The sequence below is a fragment of the Thermobia domestica genome, chromosome 11 (genome assembly GCF_964235325.1).
Source record: "Thermobia domestica chromosome 11, izTheDome1.hap1.1, whole genome shotgun sequence".
Taxonomy (NCBI): Eukaryota; Metazoa; Arthropoda; class Insecta; order Zygentoma; family Lepismatidae; genus Thermobia; species Thermobia domestica.
Genome location: NC_137464.1, coordinates 151205866 through 151220705, shown reverse-complemented (window position 1 = coordinate 151220705; position 14840 = coordinate 151205866). Strand labels below are relative to the sequence as shown.

The 14840-nt window shown below is 40.1% G+C and overlaps 1 protein-coding gene across 1 annotated transcript; it reads left to right on the top strand.

The window, feature by feature from the left end:
- The first annotated feature begins 1771 nt into the window (after positions 1–1771).
- Positions 1772–6913, top strand: LOC145665318 (uncharacterized). Its single transcript, XM_081732615.1, has one exon. It carries the CDS (start codon positions 1772–1774, stop codon positions 6911–6913), a length of 5142 nt encoding a protein of 1713 aa, XP_081588741.1.
- Positions 6914–14840: the final 7927 nt, after the last annotated feature.

The window sequence follows — 14840 nt, the reverse complement described above, 5'->3', positions numbered from 1 at the left end:
TCAGAGGGGGCACTCTGAGAGCTCTGGGGAGGCCAGTGTTCTCCCAAAATCATCTCTGGAAGAAGCAGTGATTGCGTTGATCCGTTGTGTTCTTTTGGCTTATATTGAAGTTATTTCTCCCCTTATATAGCCACAATGAAAAAAAATCACAAATGGCATGGTTGTGGGGGGAGGATTGTTTATGCTCTAATGTCAGCCCCTCCGAGGAAATGCGTAAGCTGCAATAGGTTCTTTTATTTCGCAGGGCTCAAACTTCCCGGTGGAGGTACATTGCAGGCGCAATTTTCCCTGTTCTTGAGGTAGAGACCTGCACGGGCCGAATTTTTCGGCCCGAGCCCAATCCAGCCCGAACGTACCTAGGCCCGGCCAGGCCTGGGCCCGAAAAGTTTTGGAGATTTTCGGCCCGAGCCCGGCCCGGCTCGATAAGTTTTTCAAAATTCTTGGCCCAAGCCCGGCCTGGGCCCGATAAATTTTAAAAGTTTTTGGCCCGACCCCGGCCCGATAAATTTTTAAAAAAAATTAGCTCGAGCCCGAATCTTTCTCAAAATTTAGTACTAAATTTGACCTAACCCTCAGAAACATTTTCTAAACTTTGGTTCACAACCTGACGCTAGCCTTTCGAATGGTACCATTGCCTCCTAGAACTTTGCCTGTCATCGAGAGAACAAAAACTCCATTCCCTGTAACAAAAATCTAACTTAATCGATTTTTAGCATAAAGTGAAGATGGTAATATTGTTTAGCGACAGGCAAAACATTCCCACCCCTTCTTTTTATATTTTGAGTTCAGTGAAGGTCAAGGTCAGAGCTCAATTTACCGCAATCCTCTATAGTGAAAGTGCAGCCGCTAAGCAACACAAACTGTAAATAGCTATTGCATTCTTTGTAACATTTTTCACGGACACACTTCTTAAACGTTTGGCTTTATTCCAATTATCGTTCAACGAAAGTCAATAATTATTAAAGAATTGCAATTGATCGGCCCCAGCCCGGCCCGACCTGAAGAGAAATCAGCGTCGGCCAGCCCAAGCCCGGCCCGGCCCAAAGAAATAACAGTGTCGGCCCGCCCAAGCCCGGCCCGGCCCAAAGAAATAACAGAGTCGGCCCGCCCAAGCCCGGCCCGCGGGCCGGGCCGAGCTTGGGCCTCGGGCCGGGCCCGGCCCATGCAGATCTCTATCTTGAGGTAGGGCGCAAATTTCCCAGACGCAAAATTCTCGACACCGTTCGAATGACCTCGGAAGACGATATCTTTTTCAATACTTTTTTATATTCTTTTACTCGAGATTTCTTCATAGCTTCTGTTTGGTTTAAAAAAAAAAAAAACTTTGTCAATTCAACTAATTGTCATTTGCCTCAATAGATGGCACGGGAGGTGTCTTCCCGCTTTAGGTTGTTGCCCTCATAGTTTTTGTTTTGAAATGTAGGTCACAAAGAGTGTGTGGCGCGCGGCTTTTCCAATCGGTGTAACGGTGTGTGTGTTCGTGTAAATTCAAGTGATATTACCAAAACTACTAGAAACATTATATTATATTATATCAACTTATGTATACATTTCTCTTGTTAATTTCGATTCTTTATAATAAATTCTCATAGTTTATCTATCAATTATTGTGTGTGCATTACGTACATTTTTTGGTCCACGCCGGACCGGATAAAGAACTAGCAATGAAAACAGTCCAAGGTCCTCCGGATTTCTAGTGGTGTGAATCGAACTTTTTTCTTTTCGGGTTCCGTTCGTCGTGTCGTGTCCGTTGTCTTTTCGTGTGTTCATAATGGAACAATTTCGTAGAAAAAAGGCAGTTGTAAAAAGAGAAGTGACCCGACTTCAGGGGAAAGTAGCGACTCAAATTCATAACCAAGATTTCAACGTGACATTTTACATTGAAAAATGCAAAGAACAAGACACAAAATGTAGTGAACTGGTGAATGAATTGGAAACTGTGTGTGATGAATCGAACTATGAAGCGTTTGACAAAGAAATTAGTGAAATACAGGATAAATTAGAATCAATGTTGAGTAAATTATTGAACTTAAAAGAAGCAAGCAATGGTACAAACTCTAGTGATGCTAAATCTGATGTAAAGCTCCCGAAGTTAGAACTTCCTTACTTCAGTGGTGAGATACATGAATGGATGTCATTCTGGGACTTATTTAGTGCATCAGTACATAATAATCAAACATTGACAGGTGCTCAGAAGCTACAGTATTTAAGGGCTTCTGTGCGGGGTGAGGCAGCAAGCCTCATTCAGTCGATTCCTGTAACCGGTCAAAACTACGAAGTGGCGTGTACTTTGTTAAAAAACCGATATGAAGACAAAAGAGAAATAGTGAATCAAACTCTGAAGAGACTTTTCGGTATACCGAAAGTGAGTGAAGTGTGTGCATCTTCATTAAGAAAACTTGTGGACATAACAACAGAATCTGTGCGTGTGCTAAAGGCACTAAATGTGCCTGTTGAACACTGGGACGTAATTCTTGTGCATGTGACATGTGAAAAACTTGACTCAGACTCAAGGCGTCAATGGGAACTGTCGTTAACAAGTACGCCTACCAGTGGTGAATTACCATCATTCCAATTATTAACTGATTTTCTAAATCAGCGAGCCAAAGCGCTAGCTGCAGCAGCGAGTGCAGATACAGATCAAAGTGCATCAACATCCCAAAAAAACCCTTCCACCATCAAGAACAAGCCACCAGGTGTTTTTCATAAGACCAGTGGACTCCCAAAACATAAAGTCACGCAGTCGTACCATGCAAGTACACAAAATTGCGTAAAATGCAACCAGCAGCATCCTCTGCATCAATGTAAAAAGTTTATTGACATGTGTGTGAATGACAGACATGATTTTGTGAAACAAAATTCCTTGTGTTTTAACTGTTTAAAATATGGTTGTACTATAAGTCAGTGCAAGTCAACAAGCTGTCATAAATGCAAGAAAAGGCATCATACCCTCTTGCACTTCATTCAAGAACCTAAGCAAGTTGGCGATTCAAATCAAAACGGTAGCCAGCCCATTACCTCTCTCTTGTCGGCGAATGGAACTGGGTCTGAAGTGTTACTTTCAACAGCAGTGGTGTATGTGAGTGATCAATATAACAATTACCAACCTGTCCGTTGCTTGATTGACAATGGTAGCCAGACTTCGATGATTACAGAAAACTGTGTTCAAAAACTTGGCCTTCGAAAACAGAAGGTAAATATTACCATCACAGGAATCACGTCAAGTAGCGTAGGAAAGTCACAAGCTATGGTAAATATTCAGTTACAAGGGAGGTTCAACAAGAATGTTCAGTTAGCAACTAATGCCATCGTCGTGCCTGTAGTTACATCTAACATTCCGAAAAGTGTCGTGACAAACGTAGATCAGTGGTCACACATAAAGGGACTGGAACTAGCCGACCCTATGTTTCATATCCCGGGAAAAATTGAATTACTTCTTGGAGCTGACGTGTACGGTCATCTGTTAAGTAGTGGTAGGCGTGTTGGTTCTAGAGACACACCAGTAGCAATAGAAACTGTGCTTGGATGGGTACTAACAGGCCCCATCAAAACAAATCCTAGCCCATCAACTGTGTCATTCCACTTTGTGTCGTGCACATTAGATTCAGTTTTGAGAAACTTTTGGGAAATTGAAGAGTTGCCGTCAGCAAAACATTTGTCCCCCGAAGAAAATGCGTGTGAAAATCATTTTGCAGCAACTCACAAGCGTGACAGTGATGGAAGATACATCGTTCAGTTGCCGTTTCGTGACAACGAACCTAACCTAGGTGCTTCCAGAGAAACTGCAATCAAAAGGCTAATCAGCATTGAAAGAAAGTTAACACGGTCACCAGAACTACAAAAACAATATTGTGATTTCATGAATGAATATTGGTCTCTCGGACATATGGAATTAGTGCCATCTGATACAGCACACAATTCTCAATGTGATCCCAACTACCTTCCACATCATTTTGTATTGAAAGACAGTACAACAACTAGTTTACGTGTCGTGTTTGACGGGAGTGCTAAAACTTCAAACGGTCTTTCATTAAATCAAAACTTAATGATAGGACCTAAATTACAGGATGATCTGATTTCTATTGTACTCCGTTTTAGATTGCATCCCGTAGCTTTATGTGGTGATGTTGCTAAAATGTATCGACAGGTAAGGGTGTGTACAGAGCATACTGACTATCAACGAATCGTGTGGAGAGAAAGCTCCGAAGAACCGATTCGTGATTTCAGATTAGTGACCGTGACCTACGGAACAGCATGTGCCCCATATCTTGCAGTGAAGTGTTTACAGCAGTTGGTTACTGACGAAGGGGAAGCATTTCCTCTTGCCGCAAAAACTGTGCTTAGTGATTTTTTCGTCGATGATTGTGTAACAAGTGTACGGTCAACCGAAGAAGCATTGGAACTATACACTCAATTAACACAGCTTCTATCGAAGGGTGGATTTGAGCTGCGAAAATGGGCTTCAAACGATGTAAAAGTGCTAGAACATATCCCACCTCATCTTCGTGAAAGTAGTTTGCCATTCCATTTCAGTGAGAATGATGTGATTAAGACGTTAGGAATTCAGTGGTGTCCATCGCTTGACCAGTTCTCGTTCTGTGTAACGGTTCCTCGAAACTACTCAGTGTTAACGAAAAGAGTCCTACTTTCAGAAATTGCGAAACTGTATGATCCATTAGGATGGCTCAGCCCAACAACTATCAAAGGGAAGTTGTTAATACAAACACTGTGGAAATTGCAGCTTGATTGGGACGAAGTTTTGCCGAGTGAAATATCAAGTGCATGGAGAAAATATTGTGAAGAGTTTCCCATACTCCAAGGGATTAAGATAGACAGGTGTATGGTACCAAGAAATGCTGTGCAACTGCAATTAATAGGATTTTCAGATGCATCTGAGGCTGCTTATTCATCCGTTGTGTATTTGCGTTGCTTATGTGCCGACCAAGGTGTTACAGTAAAACTCGTATGTGCGAAAACAAGAGTGGCCCCTGTAAAAAAATTAACTCTTCCCAGACTGGAGCTCTGTGGAGCTGTTCTCCTAACACGCTTAATGAACATGGTAGTGAATTCGTTACGTATGAACTTTGATAGCATGCATGCATATTCGGATTCAACTATTGTGCTTGCATGGATTGCGTCTCCACCCAGTAAATGGAAAACATTTGTGAGTAATCGCATTGCAGAAATTCAGCAGTCTGAAAATATTGAGTGGCATCACGTTTTAGGAAGCGAAAATCCTGCTGACTGTGCTTCGAGAGGGATTAACCCGTCAGATCTCGTCACGCATCCATTGTGGTGGTCAGGACCAAGTTGGCTATACAACACAGTGTTGCCAACCAGCGAGAATCAGGAATGTGACATTGAAGCGGTGAAGAGTGAGCAGAAAAGTAGTGTTGTTGTGTTGCATACTACAAGTGACATCAGTTTTATTGCTAAATTCTCATCATTCATAAGGCTTCAGAGAGTTGTAGCCTGGTGCAAAAGGTTTATTTTCAATTGCAAGTCAGGAAGCCATAGTAAACTAAGTGGAGTGTTATCTACAGTTGAACTGCGACAAGCAACTCATTACTTGGTAAGGCTTGCTCAACAAGATGAATTTCAGCAAGAAATCAAGTGTTTGAAGGAAGGAAAACCTTTGCCTACGAAAAGTCGTCTTGTGTGCCTCAACCCTTTTCTCGATGACCACAATATTCTCAGAGTGGGTGGCAGGTTGCAACACGCAAATTTAAATTTCAACGCAAAGCATCCAGCCTTGCTTCCACGTAATCATGTGCTTACAAGACTTATTGTAGAACAAGAACACCGCAATAATTTTCATGCTGGCCCTCAGTTGTTGCTGGCAGTTCTACAGCAGCGTTTTTGGATTATCAGAGGTAGAGATTTAGTGCGACATATAATCAAGCAGTGCGTCACCTGTCATCGTCAAGCTGCAGAATCAGCTCATCAACTTATGGGCAATTTGCCCTCTCCACGTGTTAACCCAGGTCGGCCCTTTCAGATATGTGGAGTGGACTTTGCTGGTCCAGTGACATTGAAAAACATGAAAGGACGCGGCCAGAAAACGTACAAGGGATATGTAGCATTATTTGTGTGTTTTTCCGTGAAGGCGATACACTTAGAACTAGTAAGTGATTTAACTACAAGTGCCTTCATAGCAGCTCTGAAGCGCTTTATAGGGAGAAGAGGTAAACCTACACATATATATAGTGATTGTGGCACTACATTCGTAGGTGCAAATCGAGAGCTCAAAAACATGTTAAAGATAGCTCATCGTAGTGAACATCGAGATGAAGTTTCTAACTTTCTTAGTTCACAAGGCATCACATGGCATTTCAACCCCCCTAGTGCGCCGCATCATGGAGGTCTGTGGGAAGCAGGAGTCAGATCACTGAAACATCATTTACGTCGTATTGTGGGTAACGTGATCCTCAACTTTGAAGAACTTTGCACAGTCTTAGCACAAATTGAAGCCTGTTTAAATTCCCGCCCTCTCACAGCAGCATCAAGTGATCCAAGTGATCTGTGCGCATTGACTCCTGGCCATTTCTTAATTGGCGAGTCGTTGGTTGCCTTTCCTGAACCTGACTTAACTAACGTGAAATTGTCACCACTTGCTAAGTGGCAACTTGTGCAAAAATTAGTGCAGCATTTTTGGCGAAGGTGGTCCAGTGAATATTTATCTCGACTCCAACAACGGCCAAAGTGGTGGTGTACTCAGACGAACGTTAAGATTGGTGATATGGTAATTCTAAAGGACGACAAAACATCGCCATTACACTGGAAGCTGGCAAGAGTGGTAGACATTCATCCAGGTAGTGACAATCTTGTACGTGTGGCAACAGTGAAAACAACACAAGGACTCATGAAAAGACCAATTGTGAAATTGTGCCCACTTCCTTTCAATCAGTCGTAATTTTGTTTGTTTTGATAACTTAAATTTGTTGTATGTGTTGAAATTCAGTGAATTTCAAGGTGGGCGGTATGTTTGGTTTAAAAAAAAAAAAAAAAACTTTGTCAATTCAACTAATTGTCATTTGCCTCAATAGATGGCACGGGAGGTGTCTTCCCGCTTTAGGTTGTTGCCCTCATAGTTTTTGTTTTGAAATGTAGGTCACAAAGAGTGTGTGGCGCGCGGCTTTTCCAATCGGTGTAACGGTGTGTGTGTTCGTGTAAATTCAAGTGATATTACCAAAACTACTAGAAACATTATATTATATTATATCAACTTATGTATACATCTCTCTTGTTAATTTCGATTCTTTATAATAAATTCTCATAGTTTATCTATCAATTATTGTGTGTGCATTACGTACAGCTTCTTATTAAAATACTTACTAATATATCCTCATTTTATTGTCCTAACCAATCAATATGGGTATGTTGTCAGTAAAATATTTAGATTGATCGAGCCTCTGGTGTGTAACCACAGTATTTCATATCATACCCCCATTAGAAATCTTGGCTAAACGAACCAATATATGTTGCCAATAAAATAGTTTAGAATGATTGAGCCTCTGGTAAATAACCACAGTATTTCGTGACAGACCCCCCCCCTTCCTATTACCATATTCTAGCTACGTGCCTGACTCAGCTAATTCTCTACATTCTTTACCAAGCACACATTTTCTAAAGCGGAAAATGCTCTCTAAATACCTAAGCTCATTATTTTCAGCAGATGCACAAACTGCGTAACATTCTATCTACATGAATGTTATATATGTCGATTACTGGAAACCGCTTCTCGCTATCTATTACCATATTTACTATATAATGATTAACGTTAAAACCGGAAATGGTTGATTTGTACCGCTTCCGGTTTGAATATTACATTCATCAGGAAACTCGATTCTTAACTATTGACTCTGTACATCATGGCCAAAATTGATTGGTAATCCATCAGATAGTTCTTGAGACTGTTTGTTTCACTGACGGACAGAATGAATATATGGCTATAGAGTTTTGATAAACTAAATTCGTTAATGAGTGATGATGGAACAAATATAAGAAAGGGAACCAAGAGTACCACCGGGAAAATTTTCGAACACAAAATTAGCCATCGAAAACCCACATGTCCTGGGTTAGAATACCATAGATGAAAACTCTACCACTGAGTCATCAATCACCCGCTTATTAGTTTTGTTAACTATTATATTAATATAAATTAATGAATGCCTGCTTATGTTAATTATTGAACAATTACATTGTATACTTCGTAAAGTCAAAAATTATAAATTTGTATTTACTGTACATACAGTGAGCGCAGAAAGTGTTCGTACACCTATGCTATTGAAACGAGAATGCCTGCGAAAAAGAAACAGAAAATTTAAGAACTGTAATAACACACACAATATGAATAATGAAAACTAAGCTTTATGAATATATCAATAAAGAACCACAAAGACAAGTTTAATGGTCAGAAAGTAAATAAATTCCGTAGAAAATGTATAGAGTAGACGCAAAAAGTGATCGTACACCTGACGTACGAATACGAGACAAAGATACCACAACTGGGGTTCACTAGTATTCACCTGAGTATACACCTCTGTATAGTATGACGAGTAACAGAATGAGTTTAGTTGTGAATAGAAGTGAAAAAAACTGCACGGTGGGCTGTCGAAATGGGAAGCAACCGAACAGAAACAAATGAGGAGACAAGAAAAGTAATTATTAAAGTGCATAAGAAGGGTAAGTCTTTGAGAAAGATAGCAAACCTCAGGGGCAGATCCAGAGGGGGGCGATCGGGGCCATCGCCCCCCCCCCCACACAAGAGGAAACTTTCTTATTTTATATATAAATAAACCCATCCATAACAAGTTTGGAGCTCTTAAAAGTAGCAGTATTACTGCCGACCGCCCCTTCCCCAGAAGTCCGTCCTGGATCCGCCCCTGTTTAGAGTAGCCACAATCGAGTATTTTCCGCTGTATGTTTGGAGTCGTTGTCTTGCTGAACAATAAATTGTTTTCAAGAACCATCTTCTGCGCACTAGTATGGAGATATTCCTTTAATATGTTAATATACACTTTGTGGATCATCACTCCATCGATAAGGTGGAGACGACCCACTCCTGAGGCACTCATACAACCCCAGACGAGCACGGACCCTCCTCCGTGTCTTACTTTAGGGACGAGATTTTGAGGATTCATCTCTGTATTCACCTTGCGCCATACCATACGCCTCCCATTGGACTCGATAAAATTAAATTTACTTTCGTCCGAAAATATGACACTATTCCAGAAAGAAGCCTGATCCCTTATCTTTATACTCTTTTTCAAACTTTAGTCTCTTTATACGATTTGTCTTGTTCACCCAGAACATTTTCCTGGCTATCCGACCATGATACCCTGCAAATATTCCGCACTGTACTGGCTGATACTTTAACACCGCGTGTTTCCAGATCCGTTGCCAATTGCACAGCACTACTTTTTGGAACCTTTTTTCTTTCCCTAATAATGTAACGTTTAACTTGTTCACTCAACACTCTTGGTCTTCCAGTTCTTTTTTTATTATTATTATTTTTTTATTATTTTTTTATGGTTTCGCACAGTGATAGAAACATTATACATCGCAATTATTGTTTGTACTGTTGAACGAGGCCTGTCTGCAAGGTTTGCCAGGGGCGGATCCAGGACGGACTTCTGGGGGGGGCGGTCAGCGGTAATACTGCTACTTTTAGGAGCTCCAAACTTGTTATGGATGGGTTTATTTATATATAAAATAAGAGTTTCCTCTTGTGGGGGGGAGCGACCGCCCCCCTCTGGATCCGACCCTGACTCTATAATACCTTGAAACAGCTTCGCACACCTCCCCAATCCCCAGACATGAACCCCATAAAACATCTATGATCTGTTCTGGAGACAAGAATCAGAAGGCACAGCTTGTCTACTAAAGAAGGCCTAAGAAAAACTATTCAAGAAGAATGGGACATCAGTCCCGAAGCTACAGAACTACGAACTACTACAGGTGAAATCAATGCCACGAAGACTACAGATAATTATTAACACACAGGGTAATCCCACAAAATATTAAATAACGTAATATACTTTATAAGCATTAATTCAATCATAAGTGTACGGTGACTTTTTTCGTTTACAAAAAAGGAATTCTCTCTTTTCTTCTGAACAAAACAGTGATTGTCTTTGTTTGGCCTTTCTCTTGTATATAGAAATAAAATGTATGAATGTGTAGTCTTAATTCTGGTTATATATATATTTTCCACCTTCCGTTCTCATGCTAGCTGCTTTCAATATAAAGTATGCACGGTGTACAAACACTTTCTGCGCTCACTGTAGGTATGTTGACAATAAGCGAATGTTATTAGAATATTTGTTGAGATTTATTTTCCTTCACTGCCTTTCGCCTGGTTAAAAAGTAGTTTGCAGTGCTTTGGAGCAGCTGTAGGTGGGAACGCGATAATGTTTGAGACATACCGGCGACTTTTTTGTGTGTGAAAATAAGACCTTTCTCATAAAGTAGTAAATAACTGCAGTAGCAATTGTCTACGTAAATGATAAAGACACATCCAACTACAAGAAATTAATACAGTATATATACCCTATTCATTATTGTGTTTCTCTTTTAACAGCTACTAGCTAAGGATGGCCAATTCCAGAATTTTTACTTTCCGGAATCCGGAAAGTAAAATCGGAAAAATTCCGGATCTCGGAAAAATTCCGATTTTTTCTAAATTCCGGATTTTTTCCGAATGTCGGAATTTTTCCGAATTCCGGATTTTTTCTGAATTCCGGAATTTTTCCGAAATCCGGAATTTTTCCGAATTCCGGAATTTTTCCGAAATCCGGAATTTTCTGAATTCCGGAATTTTTCCGAATTCCGGAATTTTTCCGAAATCCGGAATTTTTCTGAATTCCGGAATTTTTCCGAAATCCGGAATTTTTCTGAATTCCGGATTTTTTCCGAATTCCGGAATTTTTCCGAAATCCGGAATTTTTCCGAATTCCGGAAAGTAAATTTTCCGATTCCGGAAAACAAAATTTCCGGAATCCGGATTCCGGAAAATTTTGGCCATCCCTAGTTTAGTTCTTACCTATGTATTGAAGGGATGTTTTGAAATGTTAAAGAGCTTTTGTGTTATTTATATAACTTAATCATAGAAACATGAAACCGCCCAATCGCATGGAGGCTATCAAGAGTTTGTCCGATATTTAAAGGTGAAGACAAAAATAAAATTGAGAAAAATAATCCAATGTCCATAGTATGTGTTCCTAAAGGCTAAAGCCATGAATACAGTTTATTGTCCTTCAAAATAGGTTCTCCTGAGGGTGAGCACTGGACATGGCCCTTCTCCCAAACGGTTGCTTACACGTACCATTGGGTCCGGGAGGAGATGTACATGTCTGTGAGCAGACTGTCTACATTAGTCATTGGTACTGATAATCAATGGTATACCTCTACCATAATTGGAGGAAGTCCCGTATTGCTTCTACGAACCTACCGAAAGGGGAACGTCAGTCTACTACCTAAAGGAAAATTGAACGGTGACTAGAGAAAGGTGCCGATCCCAGGTATCTGCGTAGAGATTTCCGATCCTATTAAAAAAAAAGAAAAAAAGGGAAGCTCAACAGGATAAGAGACTAGCATCAAACTTAAATGGAACTAACACGTACCGTCAAATGGGGTGAATAGAAACATTTTTGGCTATATGATTATATAAGTCTGGTGATATTAAAGATTTCGCGTATTAGATTACTAAAAAAAAAAAAAAAAAAAAAAAAACGGTCTTAATATGCTGATGAAATTCAGTAGACGTCATATAAATTTTTAAACTCCACTTTTCTTCACTTGATTTTTCTTTGTTCCTATTCACCCCATGGGTAGGAGTGAATAGAAACAATAACTTTCTTTTCATTGTTGTGTCTTTTATACTTTTGAGAAGGTAAAAAGAAACAGCATATTTGTTGAAACGAAATATTTATTTCATACCTGCAAGATATAAGTTCAATAAGACCAGTATTACATTAGTTACAAACTTATAAAACAATACAATGCACAAAGTAGGTACAAACGACCATACAGTTTTGGTGATATTTGAAAAGAACTTAAACCACTGAAATTACCAGGGAAATTTATCATATACTTAAAGCGTGTTCACGAACTTCTAATAGGAGCAGATAGTTTCAACACAATGTCCTCCTGTGGCAATAACGATTTTTCAGAAGTTTTTGAAAATTGCATTGTTTTTGGAGCTCTTTTATAAAACACTTCCACATATCCACCATGTTCAAATTTTCTCGTGATATTAAAGATTTCGCGTATTAGATTATTCAAAAAAAAAGAAAAAAAAGAAAAGAAAAGAAAAGAAAAAGAAAAAACGGTCTTAATATGCTGATGAAATTCAGTAGACGTCATATTAATTTTTCAACTCCACTTTTCTTCACTTGATTTTTCTATGTTTCTATTCTAACCGTACCAAGCGACTGACGGTGTAGGAATGATCAGGATAGTGGATCCGATTATTTTGGACCACTGGTTGCTTTTACTCTCTCGGATTGATCCAACTTATTTTTGAGACTTTTCCTGATTCTGCCTCTCGACTATTAGCCGTATAAGATTATGTGAAAAAATTTCAGTTTTGTTGCTTAATTTATCGTCCAGATAAATCCAAAACTAGTCTGGAAGTTTTGTTTCTCTTCACCCCCCATGTTTCTATTTACCCCACTTGACGGTACCATTGAATCCGGAATGAGATACAAGAGTATCTCGACGTGTTCGCGGTATCTCTACGTAGAAGTAGGTAGTCATTGAACGATAGAGGTAGACAGAGTTGAGATTTTAGTCCCATAGAATTCGCCCAAAGTTCCAAGGTTGGGTTAGACTCTGCTAGGTTGTGGTCAAACTATAGGATCTGAAAGCTGGTGTTTGTACCGGCGGGAGGTAAGCCGCCATGCCTGCTGAGCATGGTAGGCCTTGACTCGCTAAGGACTTTGGTCTGGCCACGCAGTCTGGTATCCAACGCCCATGGGAACTGGGGTCACAAGCTTTTAGCGTATTAAGATCGAGGGACACATTTTGAAGGTGCAGATAATGCACAAGAACAGGTGAGTTAAAACAAGAGAAACTACAGACCAGATGCATACGGTGCTAGTCTTCAAAATAGGCTGACCGGTCACAGCATAACACGTCATGCGAAATATGTTGTAGTAGACCACTCCTTCTCTAATGCCCTTCAATAATCGTCTCTCAAGGTTTTGTCTTGTAAGAACGCGTGTAGAGATCTCGCATATTTTGGGCGAAGACAGCCTCTGGAATGCGGTTGAGTTTAGCGTTCGGATTGTGTTAATTGTCGGCAACGTGCGTCAACCGTTGTTCTTTTAAGTATTTCTTCAAGCAAGGGAAAAGGAAATTATTGGCAGGGGCCAGATTATCATGCAACAGACACTAGAATCCATTTTCAGCATATTTGGGGGCGCACACGTCTGATGCTCTTCAGAAAGCGACCTAAGATTTTAAGTAAGTGGTCGCGTTCAATGTCGTGCTTCTGGCAGTCATTCTTTATGAATGATCCCTCTAACATTAAAAATGTAATCAGCATTGTCTTAATACATGACTTTCGGATTTCGGTGACCATGGGCAGCGCCACCCCATATTTTACTTTCTCCACTCTGGGTCGTACTTCAGACAGCTCGACTCATTTCCTGTAACAATACGTTCAGGAAAGATAGGAGTCACTATCCAGCCTGATAAAGTCTCCATACGACTCCACCCTATTTTGTTGCAGATCAGGAGTCAAGAGATGAGGCGCTGAGCACAACACAATTTACGCTTACCCAACTATCCGGTTACAATTGCATAAGAAACCCCATGAGACATTCCTATGCCATCCAACAAGATTCGAAATCAGCCGATGATCTTCGGTCAAGACTTGGCGACTTTTCTCGATGTTTTCGTCGGTGCATGACGTCACGGGCCTATCTGACCGTTTCATGTCTTTTATGATGTTCCGACTGTCACGGAAGCGTTTATATCACTTGTGCACACACTTTTTCGATGAGGCACTGTCGTTTTCCACATCTAGCGCAACTTGTCGTGACATTTCCTTGGCGTTTTGCCGTTTCAAACGCAATTTTACGTTCGTATATTGCTTCACTACATCTCACTTCCACAACGCACACTACATGTCTGAACAACCACAGGGCTTCGCGAGCCATGTCAGACATACTTCTAGCTTCACTGACCTGACTGTGAACCAGTAACAGCACCCACACCGCAGGCCAGCAGCTCATTCACCTTATTTATTGATCACAGGTAGACTTTATAGAACTTACAGTAAAACTACACTAAAAATCGAACCACGTACACACCTACCTAGGTCTTCCTCAATATAATGTGTCATTGAATCTTTAGTGTCACTACCAGTGCCTTTGTGACCCTGGTTTTACTGTCCATACAAGATTGTCCTCAGACCCACATTATACCTACGCTGCCAAAAGCAAGTCGATCCTATATTTTTGGGCACGAATTGGGACAGAATACTTTGTTTTGGATTCAGAAATATACTGTAATCTGACAAAAACTAGAAATTGAACTAAAATAGTTGGCTATGAATTCTAGAGTGCAAATATGTTAATTTATCGTGACATTTTATACAATTAATGTTGTGTTCTTTCTTGACTTTTCTGAAGATTAGGATTTCTAAATCACCTGACGTTTTACGTGTCGCAAAAGTACAATAAACACTAGGTAAACGAAGTTTCTTTAATCACGAGGATTTGTTGTACAGAAACGTTAACTTTCATTGTTATGATAGAATTGCCTACATACCGTAAATACGCGCGTAATTTTCGCATCCCAATTTTGAAGGACATTTTCTGTATATTTTATTT